Consider the following 26,087-nt stretch of genomic DNA (forward strand, 5'->3'; position numbering starts at 1 on the left):
GCGCACCTGGTCTCTAGGCTGGCTGTGATCACAAGGAAAAGCAAACAGTCATCTGGCCAGCTGTTTGATCTACACAGAAACAACTGGACTGGATAAAGGAGACAGTTAATTTTTGTAAGAAACAATATATTTTATTTTTCTGACACCACAGCCCTGGCGAGTGGTTTTGTACCAAATTTAATGGAGGTTACACAGAACGTTTTACGCTGGGGAGGAAAAAAAAATAACCACAAAAAAAAATCCTGGATAACTTTTAGTGTCTGTTCCACTCCCACATTAATAAAATCACTTGGGGTTTCTAAGAAAAGGAGAATAGGAAACAGTGAGAGAGACTACTGTAGGATGTAACAGTGTCCAAGTCCAGCCCCTTCCTAAAAGTGGGAAGAGTCCCCACGTGAGGAGAGGCTCTCCTAGATTTACTCCCCAAAATAACACAATGTATTGCAGCTGCCATAGGAGGAGACAGAAGGGGACGGAGAGAGAGAGAAGCCTATTTAATAAAGAGTGGGAGGGAGAGACAGAAGGTGCTGGACAGCACGCCATAATTTGAAAAATATGTCCTTAACTTATTATTTATTTCTTTTAAAAGATTCCCCTCACTGAACTTAAGTTCCTTTTTGTGCTTTTCATTAATACTCTGCTCTGAGGTCGTAGTTTGGTTTTTCTATACATTGGAGTTGAAGGAAAATAGTCCGAAGTTCTGAAGATGGATTCTCCACCTAAAGTAAACAGCCTAGAATCCCATTCTCCTCTCACCCCAAAGACTAAAGTCTCTGCTAAAATCCCTTTTACAATATAGTACAGTACACAAAAAACCCCAAAAATAACCGAGAGTCCTGGGAGAAGCCAGTCCGAAGGACGTAAACATACAGAGAATGGTGCAACTTGTGACAAATGGCAATTCTCAAAATACAGCTACAGATTCTCAAAGCAGGTGCCGTCACGGGATACCCAAGTCCACAAAAATAATTTTTAAAAAATAAATCTTAAAAAAAAAACAACCTGTTAAAATGAATTTTTTTTTTTTTCAGGTAATTCCATACATTCGAGATTTCCCAAAGCATCCTCTGGTCTCTTTTCACCTATTGCATGGCCAAACTGTACTCCTGAAGCTCCCAAAAAAGCCCTCAGGACTTGGAATCTCATCTTGACAAGGATCAGAACATCCAGTCTTATGGTAGCAGCTTAAAACATCATGTTCCCTGGGTTTCCAGGGCCTTGGCTAAATCCTCCCATGCCAACATCAGCAGCCATACCTCGGGGCCTCATCTGGGGGGGAATCATGATGTTTTGTTGGGGTCCCATCATGCCCTGCATTGACATCATCATCCCAGGTGACCCCACAGGGCCCGGGTGGCTGTACAGCCCGGCGGGGGCTCGGTCCTTGCCCGGGATCATGCCCACGGCGGCCACGGGGTTGCTCATGAGCGCGGGCTGGCCGGGCATGGCGGGCTGTGCTGGTGACATCATGCGGTGGTGCGGCCCCATCATGCCCTGCTGCAGGAAGGCCGGCGGCCTCATCGGGTTGTGACCGGGCATGGACGGAGCCGTGCCGAGAGGGATATCCGGAGTTCCCACCGGCCCGGGGCCCCCCATGCCGGGCAATGTTAGTCCCATCCTCGGAGTCTGCTCTCCTATCATCCCCTGCATGTGGGAGAAGCCAGGCCCGGGACCCTGCGGCTGCTTGCGGCCTGGCACCTCCCCACGAGGGAAATACTGTAGTGTCTGGCTGGGCTTCTCCGATGGGATAATCCTGGACAGGTCAAACTCAGGTATTCCCGTGGCTCCAGGATGGATCACCTCCTGCAGCTCTGGATCAGTGAAAACCGAAGGCATGTTGTTTCCAAGAACAGTGAAGGAGTCTGGACCTCCAGGGCCTCCAGTCTTGCAAAGTGCTGGATCTGTCGAACTTTGGGGCAGGTTGCTAGGACGCCCCAGAGGTCCTTCTCCGTGGAAGCCCATTCCCGCTGGGAAGTTGCCTTGTCCACCGCTGGGCCCGTTGTGTGGGAATGGCACCTGCTGTGGAGGGGACTGTACGGGAGGGAACCCCTGCGGGAAGCCCAGGCGTCCTTGAGGTACCATTGGAGACTCCTGGGAACCATGCCCCATCATTGGGTTGTGTGACATCAGGCCGGGTCCCACGGGGACCCCGTGAGGAGGTATATTGGGTCCCATAGCATTTGGAGAGGGCATCTGGTTGTTATGGGAAAGAGGCTGGGTCATTCCCATTGGGCTAAGGGTTGGCATGGGACCCACTGGGTTTGGACCTGAAATTCGAGGATTCTGAGAATTAATGCCCATTCCTAGGGAAGAAACAAGGGATCACATTTAGACAACAACCAGTAACAATCAATAAAGCTGTCAGAGAGCTTTCTGCAAGGTTACCAAGTTCACACACACACACAAAAAAACAGTGCTAGTAAAAAAAACATCAGCAGTGGCTTTGAAAAGTGTTAACCAGGAATTTGATGCCACTCGAACAGCCACTGACCAAAGCTTGTCACTGCCCTATCACGCGGTGACTAAAGCCTGCTCCATAAGTAGGATTTCAATCCAAACCATACTTTTACTACCTCCCTGGCAGTCTGGATGACACAGGCAGTAGCAAACATGTCTATGACAGATTATCAGCATATGGGCACTTGTCCACTGGGAAGCGACCAGAACTCCTTTCAAACCTCAGCAGCGATAAATCAGGTAACCCTCATAAGACTAAGAAGCAGTGATCAATGAGGTTAATGAGTTACCATCATGAACTTATTCAATTAGCCAGCTTTCCCCAGATATATTCAGCCATTACTGTGTGAAACACACTGCAAAGCTACAGGTAAACACATCAAGAATTCATTACCAATTGCCATTCTCTTGAAACATCTGCTCATTCCCTTTTTCAACTATTAATTCAAGAGGGTGGAGGTGCTACAGCCTACTTTTGTATTTTTGATGATTCAGTGTCAAAAAAAAAACCTCAAACCCCTCCAAAAACAGTGAAGCTTCTGTGGCACTGCCTTGAGACAGGAGAGGTAAAGTTTCCTCTAGATAACACATTGTAGGTCCAGCCCTTAATCCCATGAGCAGCCTTCATTCACACAAACAATTCCAGTCTGCCTGAGGGGCAATCTCTCCCATATACAACTGTTTTCCATGTTAGACACCTTCTGAAGAACACACACTTTCTGGACAGAAAATAAAACAGTTGCAAGGAGAATTTCCATCGCTACATTTCAGAGAATGGCAACTTCTTCCTCAAAAAAAAAACCCCATGGCTACATATTCCTCAAGTTTTTTCCCATCTCACTGTCTTCATTTCATGAGACTTCCATAAAATCACCCTGATAACTTGTGCCTATGTTCCTTTGATTTTCTTACCTGGTACGCTGTTCATAGGTGGCAAGTTTGGGGAGCGTGCTGGAGGGGAGTCGTCATCTGAGCTGGCCACAGTTTTGATGGCATCATGATAGAGTGGCGTAGAGCTGGGCATGGCAAATTTGGACATCCTGGACATCATGATGGAGAGGGGATTCTGGGAGAGGGTTGGCTCTGGAGGCATTGTGTAAGGACTGCTAGAGGGAAGATTTCCAGGGAGAGTCGCAGGAGCAGACTGGCTGACTGTGGAAGGAGGTGGACCGCCTTAGGAAAAAAAAAAGAAAAGAGAAAGAATTTAATTTTTTCTCCTTCTTACTGTTTCCCTTACATCAAACTCTTTTCCCCTAGAAATCTCAAAAACTATAAATGTTTTCTATTGCAAGACTTTACATGACTAATGCAGTCAATGACTATGAAAGGTAACCAGAAAAATAAGCCTATTGGTCAAGATGCTTAATATCTGTTATCCTACTGCATAACACTTGTAACTAGAACCATCTTGAGCCTCCACAAATCCACATGAAGAATTACCAGTTTAGTCTGAAAATCTTACTATTCAATGTCCATACACTGAAGACAGACTTAGGTACCAGAGCTAGCCATAAAAATTAAAATCTAAAATCAAAAAAGACACAGGCAGCACAAGGAAAGCTGTAGCAGATATGCTGAGACATGCAAGCACATTTCTGACCAGCTTCATCAGGAGCTACAAGTAAAACTCCCTGTTTACATTGTATTTCTTGTTTCATATAGATATCAGCTGCTTATTCCAGGCAAAGAAACATTCTCTGCACCTATTAGCTTAATGTCATCCTTTGCTCTCACAAAATTAGAAGTAACTTAACTGCGCTTCCAATCTTCTTTTTGATGAATTTTATGCCACCCAGACCAATGTACAGATGCTAAACTGAAGCTGTACTCTCACTGAAAATTCATTGCACGTTCCTCAGCCCCTCCCAACCAAAAGAGGAAATGAGAATAGGGAATATAAAAAATAGTGCAATGCCAAAAGATCCATGCTTTGGAAGAGCTGCATGTCAAAGCATTCATTAAGCACTAAGTAAGGCAGAGACTGAAGCACTTGGGTGCCCTCCCGAGCCGCCGACCCCACAGGCACATCCCGGTTCTGGTCCCCGCTGTTACCCGCGGCAGCACTAGAGGGCAACGTGGGCAAAGGGCTCCACTTTCCCAGCCAGGAGAATTTCCCGGGCGGGAAGGCTGCCCAGAGCTGTGGAAGCCTGGACTGAAGGGCGGGAGAGCTTTGAGAAGGTGAGAGCAGAAATGAGCCAGCAGCGGGACCCCGAGGTCCCAGGCACAGCACGGCTCAGCACACAACCAAATGTTATGTACAGTGGTGGTTAGATCAAAATGCTTGAAGCCTGAACAACTGAATCACAACTTCCTGTCTGCAATGTAAACCTAGAAAGGACCAACCATTCCTGACCCATGCCTAGATACACAGCTGGTCAACTGCTCAGCATGACTTTGTAGGAGCCTTTTATACCAAAGTGCTTTAATAACGTCAATGGGATCTTCTCCATTAAGCTACAATGACTATAAAAGCTACAATGAGCTATGGAAGAACAGCACAAGACCCTTCCAAGGAGAGATTTCTCCCATCAATCCTCCACACCTTTTCATACCTCCTAACCCCATCCTTTTGCTTTTACATCCTCAGTGTGATCAGCCCTCAGCTCAAAACGTGAGAGGCAGAGTGCAAACCCACAAATACAACAGGAGGAGGAGAAGCCATCACCCTCCACTTGCACGGCCACCCACCAGACCCTTGGCACAGCCTCCCTCAAATAGCGAAAGGGCCATCCAGCTCTTGTCCTGCTGCAGGAACCTGCCTCCCTCCCTTTGCTGCACATCTTGGATGACCCGACACGAACCAAAGCACCAAATCTGGCTAGCGGAGGCAGCACTCACCCGACTCCACGTTCCCCAGCATGGCTGGAGAAGACATGGTTAGAGACGCCTTGTGGTTTGGGGGAATCCCAGGGCTCTGCAAAGGAGGCTTTGGAGATGAAGTCCATCCAGGAGAAGGTGCGGGGAGAGACGGAGACTTGAGGTGGACAGGAGAAGCAGCAGCAGACCCCAAGACAGGGGGGGATTTAATGGAGGCAGCAGCAGCTGCGGCAGTGGGGCCCGCGAGCATTCCTGCCAGCTGGGAGGGCGTCTGAGGGGACTTGAGGTTCCCCGAGGGAGACCCCATCATGGGAGACTGGACCTGGCGCATCGTGGGGGACTTCAGGGGGTTGATTCCTGGCGAATGCACCTGACCGGCTGCAGAGATATCCAAGGGCTTGCGGCCGAGGCTGCGCTGCGCAGGGGGAGCAGTGTTGAGGCTATTCGGGTTACTGGTGGGATTGAGAGGTAGTGGTGGCATGTGGCTGAGCCGGTTGTTAGTCCTTTGGTCGGGCCCGATCTGTTCTCTGAGATTCCGGAGACCGACTCCTGGGCCCTGAGACATGGGAAGGAAAGGCCTGGGACCCATGCCATACTCCTGCTGCGGGTGCTCCCCGAACGGCAGCGGCACCATTTTCTGCTGAGAGGAGAGCATCTCCGAGACACCAGGGCGCAGCTTCATCATCTCTTCCGGCCCGACTCCTGCCTCCCTCAGCTTCTGAGGGACCAGGGGTGGGTTGGAGCCCATGCTGACATTCATGCTCATGTCCCCCTTCATGCTGCCGGGGCCCATCCCAAACTCCAGCTCCCTGCTAGAAGCCATTTGTGGGGGTATTCCTTTTGGGAAGTCCCCCCTAGAGGGGCTCATCGGTCCTTCTACCGGCATGCGAGGGAAGATGGGGTTGTTCCCAGGCTCCATGTGTCTCTGGGAGGGCATCATTCTGTTGATCTCCATGCCAGGCCTGATGCCTTCCATGTTCAGACCAGGAGGAAGGCCCATCTGTTTCTCAGCCAGCTGCTGCTGATAGAGCTCTTCAGGCAGGCCCTGCGGATTTGGGAACCGCTCCCCTCGGCCAGGGCCACTGAAGACACCCTGACCAGGAGGGAAGTTTCGCCCATCTGGGATTTTTGGCACATCATCTGGCCAACTAACTCCTGAAAGCCCAGGCCGTGAGGCGGGATTCGGGACATTGGGGCCTTCCATGTCAGGGTTCATCATTCCTGCAAAACCAGGCAGGCGCATCTGGCTCCCGGGCACGTTGGGATGAGGGGCCATGCCCCTGGGGGGCAAAGAGTGTGACATGTTCATGCCTTCAGGGAAGGGCTCTGGACCCCCAGGTCCCCAGCCTTCACCAGGGGTCATCTGGTAGGGAGGGGGAGGACCTCGGACCACCCCACGAGGACCATGCTGGTGGACCATCATGTCCTGCAGGGAACACTGCTGCACAACCACCTGCTCTTGCTTCCTTCTCTTCTCCTCGTAAAACTCCTGCTGCAGCTTGAGCCAGGCCACCTGCTCAGGAGTCATATGGTCCAGGTGGTCTGGACCTATGGCTCCTGACTGGGAGTTCATTGGTGGTGGCCCCATTTCATCTGGGGAAAAAGGCATGTCCCTGTGTCCTTGAGGGCCAAACGGAGCCCCTCCATCTGTCCGAGACCCCGACCCTTTGCCTAAACTTTGGGATTGAGCCATCATAGCCTGTATCGGCCCTTCAGGTTTCTTTTGGGGACCATCCAGCACCCCAGCATTTGGGGGTGGCCCTCCACTTTGTCCTCCTGCAAACTCCTTCTCATCAGGGAAGAGCATGCGCTGGATGTCTCTCAGGGTCTGCAACGAGCGCTCTCGGTGCTCCAGCTGCTCCTGTGACAGTCCATCAGGATTCTCACCCAAACTGGATGGGTCCCCACCAGACCCCTGCTGGGGAGGACCTTTGGGATCCGCAGCAGAGCTATTGCTACCTTGGGAAACTGGGCTAACTGCTCGATTATTGGGGGTTGAACTCTGCCCGAATCCTTCTGTCTGCAACGGGGTAGAGTTGGCAGGGCTGCCCACAGACATCACTTTGCTTTCCACACTGGGACTGTCCTGATCTATGGGACATGGGGGGCCAGTGGGTTTGGATACTGGTGCTGACACGGGTGGAGTCGGCTGCATTTTGGCGTTCTGGGGAGGGTTCTGGTCCTGGGCAGCAGGGGGCTGGGGCTGTGGCAGGGGCTTGGGTTCAGTCCGAAGTGCAGTGATCTGAGGATTCTGCAAGAGAAAGCCACACTCAGTCACTTGCTCTTCTTACAGCCACGTCACATAAGCAGCAGTGCAAACAAAATACCCAATCTCAATCCCACCAGCCCAAAATTGGCAGGGAAGGGTAGCCTTCATGCAGCAATTACACAGTGGCCTCTTGGCAATGCAGAAACCTACTTTGCTCAAGGCATTACTGCAGGGACCCCTTTTGTCTGTGCTAGCTCTATATGACCTTGGAAGCTCTATATGACCTTGGCCATATGAGGTTGGAAATACACTACCCAAACACTGCAAGACTCTAGCTCTTCTTTGGATAACCCAAGACATTTATTTGCAGACGGTCTGAATGACAACTGTCTGTCTTACTAAAACTTATTTCAGAGTGTAAATAATCATCCATCTCTCTGAACCACACAGAGGCACATTTACCATTTCCCCTTCTCACCCCCATGCAAGTATTCCCTACCAAGGGTACAGTGTTTCGTTCCGCCTTGCTGTTTGAGATGTTCTGGATATGAAAGGACACGATGGTTTCCACCTGTCCCTTCAGCACAGCTTCTGCAGCCCTGCAAAGACAGACAGGCAGATGCACATATCCAGTTGAAGCCAAGAATCAATTTTTCTTAACTGGCCTCCTTTCTATCTTTCAGCTGGCAAAAGGGAGAAAAACTCAGCCACACATATTTCATTCTAGATGAGTAGCAAAAGAAAAATGCTTATGTCTACAAACTCATCAGCATTCAGGGTTCATGTCTCAGTTTAAGCCATCCTGGCTGCTATTCACTGCATGGATTGCAAAACAATATCCAACAGTATTTGCCAAAAAAAAAAAAAAATACCCATACCTCAGAGAAGTAAAAAATCATTCCCCAGAGCAAAGAAGTTAGGGACATGGTCCACTCCAACCTCTTCAGCATCCCCAAAACAAGCAATGACTTTTTGCTACTTGATGCAGAAAGTGCCTTTGATAATCTCTTAAAAGATGAGCACAAATGTAATTCCTGCTCCCAGAAGACATTCAAGCAGCTACCTACTTACTTGTTGGCCATCTCAGTAGAAAAGACGTAAACCACTTTGGATGGAGTCTTCTGCCCACTTGCTGGTTCCAAAGTGGCAGTCAGACCATGGGAAGGTGTGGAAGACCTTGGGGCTGAAGCATTTGAAGGAGTCATGGAGTGTGGTGTGTGCTGAGACTCCTGGGACTTCACATGATCAGCAGAATTGCAGTCTGGAAAGGGACAAAGGGGTAAAGAAGGGAATCACTATCTTGGGATCTCTTTGGAAATCAATTCTGGAAACTGATCAGAGCTTTTTTTCCTCTGAAATTTCCTGCATCTTCCTCAAGCACCACTAAAGGCAATTCTATTACACCACACATCTTTCCTCTAAAGCCTTGGTGTCCTTCAAGTAACACTGGGAGAAAGCTCCTCTTGTGTCCATTTCCAATGAAAGTGGCAGTTCCCACAAATGATCTCTTTGAATTCTCTAATGACCACATAAAAAAGCATGAAAACAACACTTTTATGTAGGAACAAAGATAAATATGTCTGCCTCAAGAAAACACTCCTGCAAAACTTTACTTTTTCTTCTGCTCAGCCACCTTAACTAGGTGACCTCGCAAATGGACAACAAAGATGGACAACTGAACACGTGGTCTGGTTTTGCATTGCCTCACAGAGGCAATGTTGGAGCAAGGAATAGAACACAGAAATCCCAACTAACTCTCTGGGTTGTGTTACCAGTCAGGGTGCTACGGGGGTTATGTATCTGTGTTGACAAAACAGACCTGAATATTGTTAAAACCCCAGTTACAACAGAACAGTTCCTGAAAGGCCAAAGGCCAGAAGGAGACCAACAGGTTGCATTTGTACTTTTAAATCCTCTGGGGGAGTTTAAGAGTTACAAAGGAACTTTCCCACCAGAGTCAGGTCTGAGCTCTAACCAAGCGTGAACAAGACATTTACCAATGCCAGCTATGACAACCTCTCCTCTTCGCCTGCTTTCAAGACCTTTAGACTTCATTGGCTGGAACTTGCAGAACCTCAGACAAACAAATGTTTCACTAATACTTGCAGAGCAATTCTCCATCTCACAGAGGATTCAGACTGATTGTCTGCACTTGCACATGAACCCTAGCAAACATACCTTTGATTTCCGGGTCATCATTAGGAGTCCCAGCTTCCCTCTGTTCAAAAGAGTCTGCCGAAATGCTCCTCTCTCTCTTCCCCTTCCCCTTGGCACCATTTCCAGCCCCATTCTTCAGCCCCATACTCCCACCCGGGCCCGGGAGCACTTTGGGGGTGTGACCTCCACTTTTGGGGTCACAGGGAGAGGGCTGGGATTGGCTGGTGGAGCCCCCTTGTTTGCCTTGGTTGGAAAATTTGGAATCCAGCTGAGGGTTGCCAGACGGGGACATCACTGTAGGGGGACGGACCATCACCTCCTGCTTTGATTTGGGGCTACTGGGGAGAGAGAAAAAAAAAAGAAAGAAAAAGGAAAAAGTGACAAATCACACCATTGATTCATTCAGCCCTGTAGGAACAGATTAGAGTGAAGTAGAAACAACCACTGTCACCTTTACAAGCTAAGACAATTGCTGACAAATAAAAAATGCCTGCAAGCTTAGAGTCATGCAGGTGCTTTTTTGAACATGCCCTGAAAGGGTTATTATCCAAGATGGGATCTCATTGCTCAAGAAGGCACCAGGGCAAACCACAGACCTGCCAGATCCCAGAAACTACTGTCACATGAGGAGCCACCTCTGGCGCCTCTGTCAATAAAGACAACGGTTTCTATGTGCACAGAGAAGCACCTCACACCAAGACTAGCTCAGAGTAAACAAACGAGGCACAGTAAAGTTCCCCTCACCATTCTCCTGGATCCCAACTATGCTGCAGCTCTGATCAGAGCAGACCCCCCCACACCCCCTCCCTTGCACCTCCCTATCCAGTTCTACAGGGAGCACAAGGAAAACCCAGCATTACTGCAGCATTCGTCATCCATTGGGGCGAGCTGCCAGAGAAACACAAACCTCTGACCGTGAAAACAATTAAACCAGCTACAACCTGCCCCTGAATAAGGAAAGAGAAGGATACCATCTCCAAGAACACTCCTGCAAAATGGGGCAGATAACTCCTCCTCAATTTGCCAAAGGAGACTCAGAGTCTTTCATTCCTCTTCTATCCAGCAAATTGCATCCTGAAAGTATTTTGCTCCTCTGGGTTCTATGGATATTAGGCACCCCTTCCCTCCTCACCCTCCACTTACTCCATTGCTATCAGATCTTCTGCATTGTGTTTTGCCATCCTCACTATCACTTCCAACAGGCAGTGCTTGCTAGCATCCTCACTGTGGGACTCACACAAGCTGTTTCTTCCTTTGGACAGACATCGGACTCAGAAGCATTCCCTCTGAAATACTGTTAAGCTCCAGATGACCTCTAGGAGTAAATAATCAAACTCAAGTATGCTGTCAATCAGAACCATCCTAAGTCCCTGGACACTGTTTTGCTTTCATGTTTTTCCCCTTCCAAATTAGTGGAGAAGAAATGCTGACCTGCTGCACCGGCAGGTGACTGACACAGAGGATCTCAGTACTCAGCTGATCAGTTCTCCAGGCTGTTCAAGCCAATAATATGGAGAAAGCATTTTGTGTGAAAGTACAGACAGAGAGACCTTCTGCTGCCCAACTACCCCTTGGGAAATAGATAATTAGAAGAGGAGGAAGGGGAAAAAAACAAGAGAGAAACAGCAGGTTTACTCTCCTATAGCCAATCCAGGCACCTGGTAGAAGGGAGGAGAGCACAAGGAACAGAGAATCCACACCTCATGGGTCTACAGCTTTCAGTTCATCCTGAGCCTTGCAAACATGGAGACCACCAGCACTGTGCAGCTACTGTTCAGCCTCAGCAGGTCCAATGGGAGCACAGAGGGACCAGGAAGCAACATTGCCACCATCCTTGAGCTAATCCAGCAGCAGAGCAGGGATGGCAATGTGCACCAACCCACAGCAGCTGACTGCAGGCTCTTCTCCTTACCTCTGTGTGTTGCCTGACGGGGAGTTCCTCACTTTGGGGTTACTGGAATGCATTGACAGAAATCCTGAGCTCACAGTCTCACACACACGCAGATGGGTTCTCGTCGAGTTCCTCTGGGGAGCGTGCCGCCAGAGGCAGCGTCGAAGCACTTTCTGCCACCCGCTTCTCTCAGTGCTGGCTGCCTGCTTGCCTTTTTTCTCTTTGCTCCTCGCTGCTTTTGCACTGGGCACTTCCCTCCTGCAGCTGCAGCATTCTCTAGATGCGTGCCTCCTGCTGCCCAGGGGAAGTCTCGCATCTCCAGGGCACACTGCAAACCACCCCACAAGGAGAGAACAGAAAACCAATGAGGAACTTCCCAAGCAGATCTGTCTGGTGTGGAGCAATGCATGGCAATTCTTCCCCCATTCCCAAGAAGACAGAGAAGAGCTTTCAGACAGACGTGAATTTCAGACCTCAGATAGCCCTGGCTGGCCATTCAGTTTACAGGCAGTGAGGCCATCTTCCCTTTGTCCAAAGCAAATCATTCTGGAGTCAACAAAACAGGGAAGCACCTTGTGTCTGAACACTTAGATTCTGCATCCGTGCTCAACTTAAAGACACCTCACAGCAGTCAGTAGGAAGACAAAAGTACAAATCCCCAACATGACTTATCTATCCAAAATTCCCCTGTGGATGGCAGTAATCTGATATTTCTTAAGAACACAAATTCTGTTTAAATCTTTTGTCTCTTTGGCCCAATATACCTAGATCAATGATGTGTGCTAAGGGTTACACAAAGGGAGAAAAATAAAACAAAATGCCTTCCTGACCACTTGTAAGTTACTGCGCTGTGTGATTACTCTGAAAACATGAGGGATTAGTTACTCATCATATCTATTAGAAAGGTCAAAAAAAAGCACTGGAGTAGTACTCATCTAAATTTGCTCAGCAACACACTACACATTATTGAGGCTTTAAAAAAAGGCACAAGAAAAGCAGCTGCTTTTTCAGCTTCTTTCTAAGAAACAATATGCATGACGCAGGCAATAAGGCACATAAAGCTGTTTCTGGAGGTGGAAGCTATTGAACATTACTGTTTATGTGCTTTGGGCTAAATTACTTTGGAACAAATTTCTGTCTTGTTTATGTTTCAACAAAATCTCTCCTGTTCATCTCACCTACTCAGATGCAAATCCACTTAATTTAGAATCTAACCAAGATTTATTGTTAATGTATTAAGCATTGCTAGCTAAATATTATTCAAATGTAAATATTCCCGATATTCCTTTTCGGCACCAAAGAAGTAGTTTCTTCCTATATATACCAAATTAAACAAAATAAATATTACTAGGATGGAAGTGTCTTGAATTTTATGAAGAAATTACTGCTCAAACTGCATAACTGCCATTTCAAAACAAAAAATTGGCTTATGTGCTGATGACACCAGAGGATTAAAAGACATGGGCACTTTATGACCACCTCTGGCCAAGTAGTTATCAGCAACTTGTAGTACTGAGCACCATGGTTTTTCAGTTCCCCAAATCTGTACAGGTGTGAGGTTGTGCTGTTACACATTTTAGTGACTTTGCACTGCTCTACTTTAATATGACAGTGATCCACACTGCAGTAGTCATGTGAAATTCTGCATCACCTACAAAAATTGTTCTCTACCACACATCTCCTTCCTAAGCCAGAGAAGTCATCCTACTGCCTGTTCTCACCTCCACTGTGCTGCACAAACCTATTAATGTGGGGAATGTTTCTGCAGCAAATGTCTCATTTTGAAGGCCTCTTATCAGGCATAGTCAGATGAACTCTAGTCTGAGCCACACACTCCAGAGGACCCACATGCCTCTCTGGGGCTATTAGTTGGTTATCCCACTGATTTTGGGAACAATGTTGGAGTTACCCTATCCCTATTGTTCCTACTATCATGTTGCAATTACAGCTGGTTCTACACAGATACATTAAAGAGGAGAGAGAACCTCTTCACACATATCTAAATTGCATCATCTTTGCATGCAAATTTGGCTCCTATGTCTCTTTTGTTAAATAAAACTGTAACATTATCAACAGCACCCAACTCTGCTTTCCAAGAGATTGACACATCTGTAAAAGTCAGTGGAACTCTGTGAAACTTCTGCACCCTCACTTAAGGTGAAGATGTGACTGAAAATACAGTGACTTCCAGCTTAAAAAAAATGAGAACAGGAGTAATAGCATAAAAGTGAGCAGAGCTTAATGCTTACAGCAGGATGCAGATGCCTGCATGATGAACTTAAGTATTCTGGTTGTTTAATCCTCTACTTTTCCATTTGGATATTTATACATTATGTTACCTTTTATTACAAGATGAAAATTGTCTCAAGGCTCCCAGTCTTGCACAGTGCAAAGAAAAAACATGAATAATCACAATCACCCTGGCTACACGGTATTCCTGACATCACCAAACTTTCAAGTACTTCACCCAGGGGTGGGAGGAGAATGCTGCAATTTTTTAACCTTACTTTTTTTATTATTCTATACACATATATTCCATATATTAAAAGTGATGCGCTGTGCAAGGGAACTGTGTTTTCCAATCTCAGTTTAAATTTATTCTTACTAGAGAGAGCTATAAAGGATACATCAATATATTCATTGGAGGAACAACAGCAACTCAACTTCCTCAGCTTCTTATTTCTGCACACAGGGAATGTACCATCTTCTATAACGTGAAATGGCATGTCTCATGATTTTTCTCCATGCACTTCTAACACATATATGCCTGAGAATCTAGGGTTCAATAATGGAAAAGCTCTAGAGAAATGTATTTTTGCAGCTGGAGTCTGCCTGCCATAGCAAAGCCTGTATCATTGCTTTAAAATTAGAGGTAGGGTCAGTGACAGTGAATGGTCAAACCACTTTTCAAGACACTTTGGAAAGCTACATCCAAGGCTGTATTTTCAGGATGGCTTTAAGGTATGGCAGGCAAAGGTTGCAGAGAAATGGGATGGTTCAGCTGGCTACTCATTCTCACCACATCAGGGAAATATCTGAATGGGAACTAATCCAAGGGGAACAATAGAAATTTCTATTCAGCTGGATTTTCCCCTTGACCTGGTTGATCATGTAACCACATCACTATCATTACAAGCTCAGAAGAGGAGGTGAGAACAGGTGAAAATGTAGCCCCATCCCACTTGCTTGCAGCCTACAATTTACATGGCTTTAAATTAATTCAAACTTTAACTGCAAAGACAAAACATATGGATCTGCATTTGTGGAGATATTATAGATCCTTGTTTTTCCAACAAGTAGCTTACCAAGACCCCTGGTGTCACGACACTGCAGTACTCATCATGGAGGCCATGAGTTGCAAACCACTTGTCTCACAAAAAACAGTCACCTGGAAAAAAGAGAGAAAAATTTCATCAACAAGAGCTCACAGCCAAGCTGTGCACCCCTTCCATGCATTCAACCACAGAAGCAGAGGAATCAAAAGTTGCTCTGAACCACCAAGGGGAAGCCTCTGCTCAGCCTGGAAAGATTTATCAGCACCCAAGAAGCCACCATCAGACTGGAAGACACTGAAGATTCAGGCTGCCCATGAGGGGAAATAGAGCAGACCTGCTTTAACACTCCCAAGTTTAGCCAGCTGGATTCCCATGAGCTCATCTGTGCTTATAGAAGCTGGCACAAAGCTTGGACATGTCACCTTCCCTTCTCTGCACCCATCTCTCTTCAAAGGCTCACCTTCCCCTCACAATGTGCCCAGCAACTCCTGCCAAACCCTTCTGCTTCATATATGCAACCTCCTCCACAGCCAGACAATGTATAAACAGAAACATCAAGTATCAGGTAAAGCCAGGCAATCACATCTAAGGGAAAACCAGGTAGGTTTTAGAAGGAAGAAGCACTATCTACTGCTCTGGCAGCTCCTACTTCACTTCAGTGCATACCCTACAGGGGGAAGGAAATCCAAAGCAAGTTTAAGTGCCTGAAATTTCAGCAATACAAGGAAACACAGGCTCTGAAGACTGGCTTACTGGTAAATTTGAGGTTAGCAAAAAAAAACAGCAGCGACCTGCCAGCTTCTCCCTCACCCACTGTGAAAACTGTAGAGGCTGCAAGACAGTATGAATCCAGATAACATTCACACTGTCAGGGCCAGTGTGGTCTCAGAGCACTCTCAGCTATTTACACAGCATGGACAGCCTTGCAGTTGAAAGTACAATTGCATATTGAAATCACTACCAATTTTTTCTGTGTAATCCCAATGCATTCTGCTGACCAGATCTCCTAACAGAAACACAGGAGCTGGAGGCTCAACTAGTTATGCGTTGTGAAAGCCTGTAAATATTCTCTTCCCTCCAACATTCTCCAACTATTATCTACTGCAGCTTCACCTTAATAATGTAGCAATGTGCTGCCATGTAATCCACTTCACAAAACCAAACTACAAAGCTAGTCCCAAACAATGCAGCTACATTCTCCACCCAGTCCAGCCAAATCAAACAATGAAATCATCAACGTGATAGACCATCCTTATCTAGCCAAGTCACACCTGCAGACAGAAGCTGAAACAAACACCTATCGCAACAAGCTGCTTCATCCAGTAAAACTCACCACAGCAGCACTATCATCCCTGAATCCAATTACCCAGTTGTATCTCCTCTCCTCTTTCCCCCACCCCACCCCATGAAACAATACTGGCTAAGCCATGCCAGTGCCAATACTGACACACCTCTACCAGAGCAGGGACAGAAATCACCTTTTCCCTTGAAGAGGAAAGCGTGTGAACACCAGCACACATCAGGATGGAAAGAATCTATCACAAACACTGCTCAGAGCTCTATTCCTTGAAACATTCAGTCCCAGCCTGGCAGGGAAGGACAGCCTTGCAGACCATAGCTGAGGACTGCAAGAGGGGCTATCCATCTTTTAGGCTACCCAGTTACTGCACTGCAATTCCATTCCCTAGTGTCCCATCTCTGCTCCTCACCTGCACGGTCTTAGCCCTGTCAGCACAAGGCAGTTTGCTTCACAGTGAATTTAAGAGCAAAAGGCTGAGAGCATGCACACAAAGCAGCTACCACAGAGTAACTAACAAGATGCAAATGCACATCTCACTTTACTTTTCAGTTAAATATTTTGGCCACCCCTCTACTTCTACAAACCAGCCACCATATTACAGTACTGCAAATAGAAGGTTTAAAAAAAATCAAAATGGCTAATTCCTACTTTATGGCCTTAAGCTGAAGAAGCTTGATAGTGAAAAGTGGTCAAATACTTGGAGGTATGCAGCATTATGGCTATTCCAGCAGGAACAGCTGAATCAGTTATCACTGATTCACTTCAGTCTTTTCTCCCTCTTTGAGGAGGAGAATGTGGAGAGATGAAATAAAGGCATACCAAGTAGATAAAAGTATCAGACTTGTGGCCTGACTGTGACATGAAGCATTAAAGGCAAGAAACCTTTCTCTGCATACAAGAAAGAGCACACTGCTATTTTCCCCTTGGCCTTTCTGAGACTGTCAGTCTGAGCTGGACTGAGGGTGGTGAGAACTCAAAATCAGCACGGAAAAAGAAAAAAGGCTGGAGACCTGCTGCTGCAGAAAACAAATGATAACTTTGAATGCAAGCTGAGCCTGCACCCTGAATTGTATCTGTGACAGTGGAGTGGGTAAGGAAGGAGAGAGAGTGGAATAAGAGATTGCTCAGGGAAGAACAGAAGCTTTAGAAGGAACCAAGAATAACAGCAGCAGGAGGTATATGAGCAACTGCTGATCCTGACAGCCACCAGGAAACAAACTTCTGCAAGTGCATCCACCAGTGGACTCCCTGTGTGACCTGAGAGGTGGGGCAAGGCAATGAATCAGCCAACGCGCTCCTTCAGCACAATTTTACTGGGAAGGGCACCTCCAATTTCTCCGACCCTCATTCAACCACATGAGAGGGAGAATAGCTGCACTGGCAAAAGGTGACTCCACTACACCCAAGAGCTGCCACTGGTTTTCATCACGTGCTGCACTTAGCAGTTTTGTTGAGCATTTGCGTATTTTCCACACTTGCAGCTGAGCTGCACATTACTTTTTAATAAGCTGCTGTTTAATAAAGTACTTGATTACACACCTCATTGATAAGGAGAGTGACTGGCAAACAAGGAGGACACAGGAAGTGTTATTCAAAGCTTTTATTGAACTGTCCAACTTCCTTAAGATCATGTAAAAGCAAATAGATAAAATCACATGAATATTCTACACCCCATACATCTCCCTATGACACTTGAGGATATAGGGACACAAGACACTTCAATCACTCGAAGCAGTCCTAATTTTTAGACAGGGCTCCCTACCCTAATAAATACAGCTTTAAATCTGTCTCTGCCTCCTAGCAAAAACTGTCCTCCTCATCCTTTCCCAGGAATGGATAAAGCACATGCCTGTCACACTACTAGGCTTGACCCCCATCATCATTCAAATAGGTCTGTCAAAAATGCAAGCTTACCTTCTGCACACCAGCTCTGTACTGGACCCAGGAAAGCAACTTAACCAGAATAAGCCTATCCAACTCAACCCCTTCCAGCACTTGTGATACAGTCAATGAAAATATCTAATATTTTCAGTTAGCTGAAAACTAACTCCAGATAAGATATGAATAACATTCAGGAGACAACTTTCCTGTTTCACCCCACAAGGTGTCCATGTGCTCACTGGCACAAAGGAGGCAGCACTGACTGGTGGCAAAGGCATGGATAGACATATGCTTATTGAAATACATTTGTGCCTATCTTCTGCCAGGTCCCTCTGCCCTTTTTCTTAAACAAGGGCAGAAAATATCTCAGGTACCTTCAGATAGGTAACTTGGATACCTAAGGGTAGGTAGAGATAAGTTGTTCATCTAAGGTGATTAGATAGCAACTCACAGCCAAGTAATCAGTTTCTAGATGGTCCTAACTCATCCTGAAACAGTATGGACTTTCCTATGTTTATGTCATAACATAAAAAATGATACACAAAGTTCTCACAGTCTCCCAGAGAATTCCATCTTACCACATCAGAGAAATCACTGCTATTCCAAAGTCTGCACAGCATTATCTCTCTGCTCATAGTTTTATACCAGAAATTACTCTCAATAAACAGAAAAATCAAGAACTTGTAGCAAAATAAGTTTAGGTGACATGAATGTAAGGGCTACACAATCTCTATCAGGCAGTATTGCAACCTCCACAGGGAAAATACCTTCTCCTGCACATGTAGTGTGTAAGCATCTCTGTTGAACTCTAAATGAGTAGATTATTGCCCACAACTACCTCCAGCCCTGAAGCACAGAGAAAGGGTCTGAGCAAAGACAGGCTCACCTAAAATTAGCACCTTGAAGACCAACAGACACAGACAGGGAAAGGGCATGCAAGGTTCTATGCCTTTACATGGAGAGAAGTTTCCTTGAGTTGCTTCATTTAATGTAAGAAATTAGCACCACAGGATAAGCCTCCCAGAAACACTAAGAATATTTAATGAGGCCCATGCAAATGCAGTACAGTGTGGTCACACAATGCAGCTCTGCTGAGCCCACCTGTGCCTGCCCATCCACACCTCTCAAATAAGACAGTACAGACACCTTTCCTCCCATACTTCCCCCCACACCCTATAACCACACACACGTGGACCTTTCCCAAAGAACGCATCTCTCCTGAAGTCCATTTAAAACAACAAAGGCCACAGAAAATCCAACCTTTTGCTCTACATCCTTAAAATGTGCAATGAAAACAATCACTGACAAACACAATACAAACTCAAAGGCTCCGAGAATTAAGTGTTTTATGAGTTTCTCATGTCACTATCCCCTTTTCTGAGAAAGTGGTATCTCTAGCAACTATTCTCTTCCTTCTGACAAGTACATGGATAACCAACAGTAGCCATGATATAAAGGCTGTATAAGTAATCACTCTTTTTAGGTACTTTAAAAATCATTCTAAAACAGTCTTTTGCAACAGACATGTTGCCCGCTATTCTCACAAGCATAACTTTCAAGAGTTGTGAATAACACTAACACTTCTTGTCAAACAGACAACTATATGTCCGTTAAACTTGATTTTTTATGTCTTTAATAACACTTCAGTGCATTATTAATCCCGTGGGGATGCATGGCTGTCGTAGACAGCTTCTGACTCTGTACAACTCCTTCCCCAAAGCAGTGGAGGAGACAGACACTTACGGACACCAGTGATCAAATTCAAGGTGTACACAGACAAACACTGAGAGCTTTTCGATTTCCCATCTGCTATTATGGAAAAAACACTTGAACTACTTGGTTCACTTGGGACTGGAACAAGCTCTTGGCAGATTCTGACACAGTTCCAGAAATCAGTCTGGGGAAAAAGCCAAAAGAAAAATTCTTTAAAAAACCCCTCAAAGCCTAAGCTACAGCTATCTGCTTCTGTACAGGAACATTATGAACACTTCCCCTCAGTATTCCTGCCATTTCAGCCTCACCAGCAGCAGTGGCACTGGCAGGTGCGGGTCAATCGGGGTGTCGGGGACGCCGTCGCGCACCCTGTCACGACATCGCGCTGACCTCAGCTCAGCCCTGGCACACTCCAGCACAGCTGCCAACATCACTTCAGCTCCACCTCTGTTAGCAGTGCTGGGAGCAGTCTATGTACTTTACAAGTGGAGTTTGGAGCTCCCTACGTGGAGCGTCGCTTACCTGAGCAGCAGCCGGGCTGCCATGGAGTCCCAGCTATTGTAAACATCGATAAAGATCAAAAGCTCGAGCAATAAGGGATTTATCAAAAAACATTTTAACAGTATTTCCCTAATATATGACAGGCTTCTGCATATTATCACATTAGCAGTTAATAGCCTTAGCATCAGTCAGCATTGCATGCAGGAGTCCAGTAGGTAATGAGAGTTCTCTATGGTCTGCTTTCATAGCTTTGGCTTCTGTCAAAACTACATCTACTTTTCAGGAGTTAGGAGAAGCCACAGGCAATCTCCTTCCCCTTACTTCTCTGGGTTTATTTTTTCAAAAATTTAAATAGGGACATCAGCATGAACAACCGCAGGTAAAAGACACCTGTGTCAAGCCTGCCAGCAGGCCATTCTCTACAAACTAATCTGTTGAAAGGGGCTGGGGGGAAATATGCTGAAATACTGGATAGGGAGACAGGATGAAGGAGACAGCAGTTTGTTCTTCTACAAGTATTAACACCACACTGCTTAAACAAAAGGCTTAGAAAAAACAAGTCACTAATCAGTTCAGCACAGAAAAAAACCCAAGTGCTTTTTCCTTCCCTTTCGGCATCCCTTCAACAGGCTTCCAGAATGAAAGATAAGAAGCAATCCTCAGGCGTAACTCCTTGGGCTGCAATCTTGTCAGTTTTCATAAGCTAAGTGGGGCTGGGATGGGTCAGTACAGGACAGAGCTCCTCTGAGAAAAACCCAGTGCTACAGCAAGCAGTAATTCCCCACCCTGCTGCAAGGGGACATGACACAGGACACCAGTCAGAATTGCTGGGGGCAAGCCATACACCTTCCTTCTTGTTAACCTTCACCTTTACAGCTCTCTGGTCTCTCTCCTCCCAGATGAGCCCTTTTCCAAGGCTCCCCTGAGCATCACTACCTTCCAGCAGTGCCTGCCAGACCAGTTTTCATTCAGGACTGTCACCACCAGCCATCCCTCTGCTCTGCTCCTTTACAGGAGCCCTCCTGCTGTTCTCAGGCACCTGGGGAGCTCAACACCACAAATCCAGCATTCCCACGGGAGCAGAGCTGAAGAGTTACTACATCCCCTGCAGCTTACTGCTGAGTAAAATGTGTGCCAGGGTGTGCTTGTCCCTGGTGCACTGAATCTCTCACTCCTTTGCTTTTAGACCCACATTAGGCATGTGAGAGGCAGCACGACCCTCAGTGACACAGTGCAGTGGTTCCATACTGGCTTCCCAGTTATTAAATGCAGGATCTTCCACACAGCAATGACTCTTCTAAGGAGTAAGGCACTTCAAAGAACTCCAGCAAGCAAAAACTGCATGTACATGGTACTCTACGATGCTACATGATTATATCAAAGCTGCTGGGATGAAAAACTGACATTTGATAAATAACATGAGGTCACCTCAAAGATCTCAGAACGCTGCATGTAAAAATGTTATTTTGACAAGAAATTAAGCAATTGTATAATCAGGTCTATTATCAAATCTACTGCTTTGACACGATCTTATAAAAGTACGAGGAGCATGCAATTCCAATTGCTGCAGGATCCTCCCTCACTCAACACAAGATGTAGGCATTTAATATTCCTCTAGTTAGCCACGCATGTACAGCACAGCCTAACGCACTTCAAAGTATTTACTGTGCTGTATAAACACAGCGCTATTTTCAAAGCCTCATAACTGTCAAATCAAAGCTGGCTTTCACTAAAGCATTCAGAAGCATTTCTGCTGGATGGTGGCTATTTGCCTGACAGTTTCAACCTTCTATCCTCCAACTACAAGAAGGTTAAATATTTTTTGTATATATGCATATATATATAAAATTATTATTTTCAAGAGGCAGAAGAAATCGTTTTCTTGCTAACAAGCTGTCAAATCATTTTGACCTGAAGTTTTTTTACTTCTTTTCTCATACGCACATATAAAATGTGGCAGAAAACTTCCATTCCACCACCAGAAGTCCTGAAAAGAGTTTCTCCATACATAGAACTATCAACTGTCCATTGTACCAGCTGTTCCTGTTGAGGCTGTGGCTGCTCACCTCAACAGGCTACAACTTGGTTTTATATTACACTGCAAATACATTTCTAATCAATCCTCAAACAAATCCAGATTGGTACATAGATAAAACATTGCCATTTCACAGGCAGTGGAACAGTGATAAAAGACACCTGAAGAAGTCAGTTTAGCAAAATGCAGAAAGCAGAGCTCTGAGCAACCTGAAAACAGTCTGCACTGCTTGATCTAACCCAGTGTTTTTATCAGTGAACCACTAAACCAAATTTTTGTTCAGGTCTTCACAACTCTGTACACACTGCAAAGGTGGCAAAGATAGCTTGACACAACATACACAGGCAGACTCACAGACTTAAAGCAATTTGTAGAGCGTAAGTAACATGGTCGAGTAGATAAATCACAGGCACGTTAAGAGCCAAGCTCTGCTCCCAAGTTTGCCACCAAATCCAAGCAACCCTGGCTTTAAAAGAGCCCATGGGCCCCAGCCACCCCGCTGATAAGGTAAAACAGATATCTGCACCCTTTGTTCAGAAGGCAGAGAGGACAACCACAGGCACACGGAGACCATCCACTGACAAGGTGGGTGGGTCAGTGATTTAAAGCTCTCTTGCTCTGCTACTATGCAGGCAGAGCCTCACCAGAAAGCCGAGGAGGAAAAACACAGAGACACTGCTTTCTTAAGAGGCCAAACAGCCATGAAAACAAGACACCCAGCTCAGAGTAATTGCCAGTGCTAGGAGCTGAACAGGCAGCTGTGTGGCTATCTGTGCCTGAACAACAACTGCTCTGAACTCAATGCAGAAAACAGCAAGCTCTCCCTCGATTCCACATGCAGCTAAATTATTGTGTATATCATCCACTCTTTATGCCATTGACTGTACCACTAAGGAGCACGTAAAACCAGCATTTTTTTCAAGACTACAGCACCCAATTTTCAGTGAAATCTCAGAGGACATTGCTCCATCTTTCTTTGTTGAAAGAAATCATGTCAATGGTAAAAGGCACTTTTTCCTTCCTTCAAAAGGATTTCATCGCTTCTGCCTAGGCTTTAAAAAACAAACAGGCCAAACACCTTACAGGTGCACTGTTCATCTCCCTTCCCTATTCCACAAGCACCTTCTTGGAGGCCAAACAAGGAAAATCCCACTTCTGCTTCTAAGTCTGTCTGAAAAAAAAGGGAAAAAAAAGGGATCTCTCTAAAGAGATAACATTCATTCTTCAGCTACAGTTAACTGCAATTTCATAACAGTATTTAAAATAAATTCAATTAGTGTTGTCAAAGTAGATCAAAATCAGAGTGCTCAGATTCAACTCTGCAAAAGAGTAAGTAAGAACAACCCATAAAAGTAGGAATAAAGAAAATGCAAAAAGTTGTGAAGTGGCAGTTCACTTCACGATAGCCAGAATTTAGTAACTCAGACCAGATTTCAGGATGGTTCACCAGGATCCAACCAGATATGGCACATCTCATACCCCGGTTCTCAATTAAGTTTCCAGAGAGGAGTGTGAGAAGCCTGCAGCAAATCCAGGCACAACAGGCTATTCCATCCCTCCCTTTCCCAATATAGAAGCACAACTGCTAGAGCAAAGTAAAAAAGAAGGTTTAGACCACAGGCTTAATACCTCTTCCAAAATTTCTACTGCCACTGATTACGAATATTCTTCATATTCTTAAAGACATCTGATGCTTTTTAACTCTTGTTGAAATCTTGCTCCTCAGCAAGATTCTCACAGCATGAGTTTCACTGCTTAATTGCAACCATACTAAATAGTCTATCGTCAATTTACAGTACATGTTCCGTATCATCAGAAAGTCTTGAGGCAGCAGAAACTCTTCCATAGCAAAGCCACCACACTCTTCTGTTGGCCCTGCTTAAAGCTTCTTAAAGAGGGCTTCTCTTTTGACACCTTGCATATACGTTCAGAGATGATTTTTGGCAAAAAGAACAAGGTAAGCTGGAGGAACTGTTCTCAGGCAAGGGAAGCTGCAACAAACAGGTGTAAAAAACATTTAGCAAGTTTAGCAGACTCTTAGGGATATAGTTAGCTCAACATTCCTTTTGGCAGCGATACCAGCTTAGAGAACTGCTGGTACCAATATTTACTCCCACCCCTGCACCACACTGTCTGATATGCCCGTGGCCAAACAGCAAACCAGTTTGGCAAACTGATGCAGGCTAAGTATCATCATTTCTTTGCCAGGCTACTTCTAATCCAGATCAGCTCCCTGATCCGTTCCAGCATCCAGCTGCTCCAAAACAGCAGCACCAGCACACACAGCGGGGTGGTGCAGAGTCAAAACAGATGAGCACCAAGAACTCCTCAAAAACCAACTCTAGCACTGAAGGAAGTGCTCACAGGAATAGGAAGAGAGGGCAGCTCGGCCCACAGGTAAGGGTGCAGTCACAAAGCACACCCCTGCTTCTTCAAAAATATAAATCAAAAGTTAAGAATGGAACGGTTCACTTGGATTCAGCACATTAAATGTCACCTATTGTTGCCAACCAGCGTTTATGAGCCTGCATGGTCTTAAAGGCAACCCTTCAGAAATTTCCCAACAGATTGATTTTTTTTTTTTTTTGTTCAAGTTCTTCAAGATTATCTGGACTTCCTAATTATGAATAAAGTTCCTGTTCTTCTGGACTTGTATAGTCCCTACTCCAAAGAGGTCAAGCTCCAAAACAATTAAACTTTTAAAGCAGTAAAAAAAAAAAAAAAAAAGAAAAGAAAACACCCAACCTAACAGACAAGTAAGGGTTCGTAGGGGAAAGCTCTTTTAAATTCAATACAATAGGCAGAGCACTGCTTGAACAAAAATTCAGCAATGAAATCTCATTCCATTCAGAAATTGCTCTGAAGAACTGAGTTAACACCTTTATTTTGCCAGCAGGAAGACTAGAGGGACTCCAGCAGAGCTTGTAAGCAGGAAATCCAAGCCCACAGCAAAACTTGCTGGGTTAAAGGACTTCATATCTATGTAAACAGACCACAGACCTTAGGGAGGCACAGAGATTTCTGTGAAGTCCAAGGCCACACAAACGAGTTAGAAGGATTTTATGAAGGCTGCCTGCATTGCTATGAAGAAATTCTGACAAACTTCTACAAAACAGAAGAGAAAAAGCCCTGCAAGGTAGCACAGCTCACATTTAAGACAGGAATTAATTTGAATACTCATTTGACTGTAATTGCTTCACAGGATAAAGTTGTTGTTGCTGTTTGGGGTTGGGGTTTTTTCCTATTGAATTTATGAAAGACCAGCAAAATTCTTAAGCCATAGGCAGTTTGTAAGGCAAGAGATTGACACAGCATGTCAAGAATTCAGAGGAAGAAACAGCATCTAGGAAGAAACATGTAGAAATAGGTATGGGAAGTCAATGTGCTGCAGTGTAGCAAGCCTTTGAATAGCTGGGAAATATGGATCAAAGGTACTCCATTCTTATCCACATCAAACATATAAACTGCTCAGAAAAGCTCTAGTATATGAATATTTTAGCCCTGTGGCTTACAGTCGCCTCAGTTTCTATATTTGGATATTTGGTGACAAACGCAGTTTGGCTGTGGACTAACCCTAACTGAAAACAATCCAAGCACATGAACTGTAAAGATGAAATGTAAGATGGGGGGGGGAAGGAGGGGGAAAGCACAGGGAAGAAAGAGTCCACACCCTTTGTATTCATAATATCCAGAAGAGATCTACAAAGTTTCTGGTTGTAGGACCAGGAACCTATTTATTTTCTTCCACATTAAAATTCAGGTCCTGCCTAGCTTAGAAGATTGTGTTGACCAATAAACAAATTAACTCATCACAAGAGAGAAAAGCAAAATACCTCCCCAAAACAAACAAG

General features: G+C 45.5%; 1 protein-coding gene across 8 annotated transcripts in view; it reads right to left on the bottom strand.

Moving 5' to 3' along the window:
* The window catches only part of BCL9 (BCL9 transcription coactivator), a 102,852-nt gene that overhangs the window by 44,996 nt on the left and 31,769 nt on the right, over positions 1-26,087 (bottom strand). For 4 of the 8 annotated variants that reach the window (XM_053931872.1, XM_053931875.1, XM_053931867.1 and 1 more), the window contains exons 2-9: positions 14,837-14,919; positions 11,553-11,859; positions 9,662-9,978; positions 8,555-8,744; positions 7,983-8,082; positions 5,296-7,525; positions 3,370-3,630; positions 546-2,303 (exon numbers count right to left, since the gene is read on the bottom strand). In XM_053931872.1, coding sequence (XP_053787847.1) covers positions 1,186-2,303; positions 3,370-3,630; positions 5,296-7,525; positions 7,983-8,082; positions 8,555-8,744; positions 9,662-9,978; positions 11,553-11,605 — 4,269 coding nt within the window. In that variant the 5' untranslated portion in view covers positions 11,606-11,859; positions 14,837-14,919 and the 3' untranslated portion in view covers positions 546-1,185. Of the gene's footprint in view, positions 1-545; positions 2,304-3,369; positions 3,631-5,295; positions 7,526-7,982; positions 8,083-8,554; positions 8,745-9,661; positions 9,979-10,783; positions 10,956-11,552; positions 11,860-14,836; positions 14,920-26,087 lie in introns of those variants that run through there. The other 4 variants (XR_008428551.1, XM_053931906.1, XM_053931888.1 and 1 more) reach the window with 3 other exon arrangements.

Source organism: Vidua chalybeata, chromosome 2, assembly GCF_026979565.1.
Source record: "Vidua chalybeata isolate OUT-0048 chromosome 2, bVidCha1 merged haplotype, whole genome shotgun sequence".
NCBI lineage: Eukaryota > Metazoa > Chordata > Aves > Passeriformes > Viduidae > Vidua > Vidua chalybeata.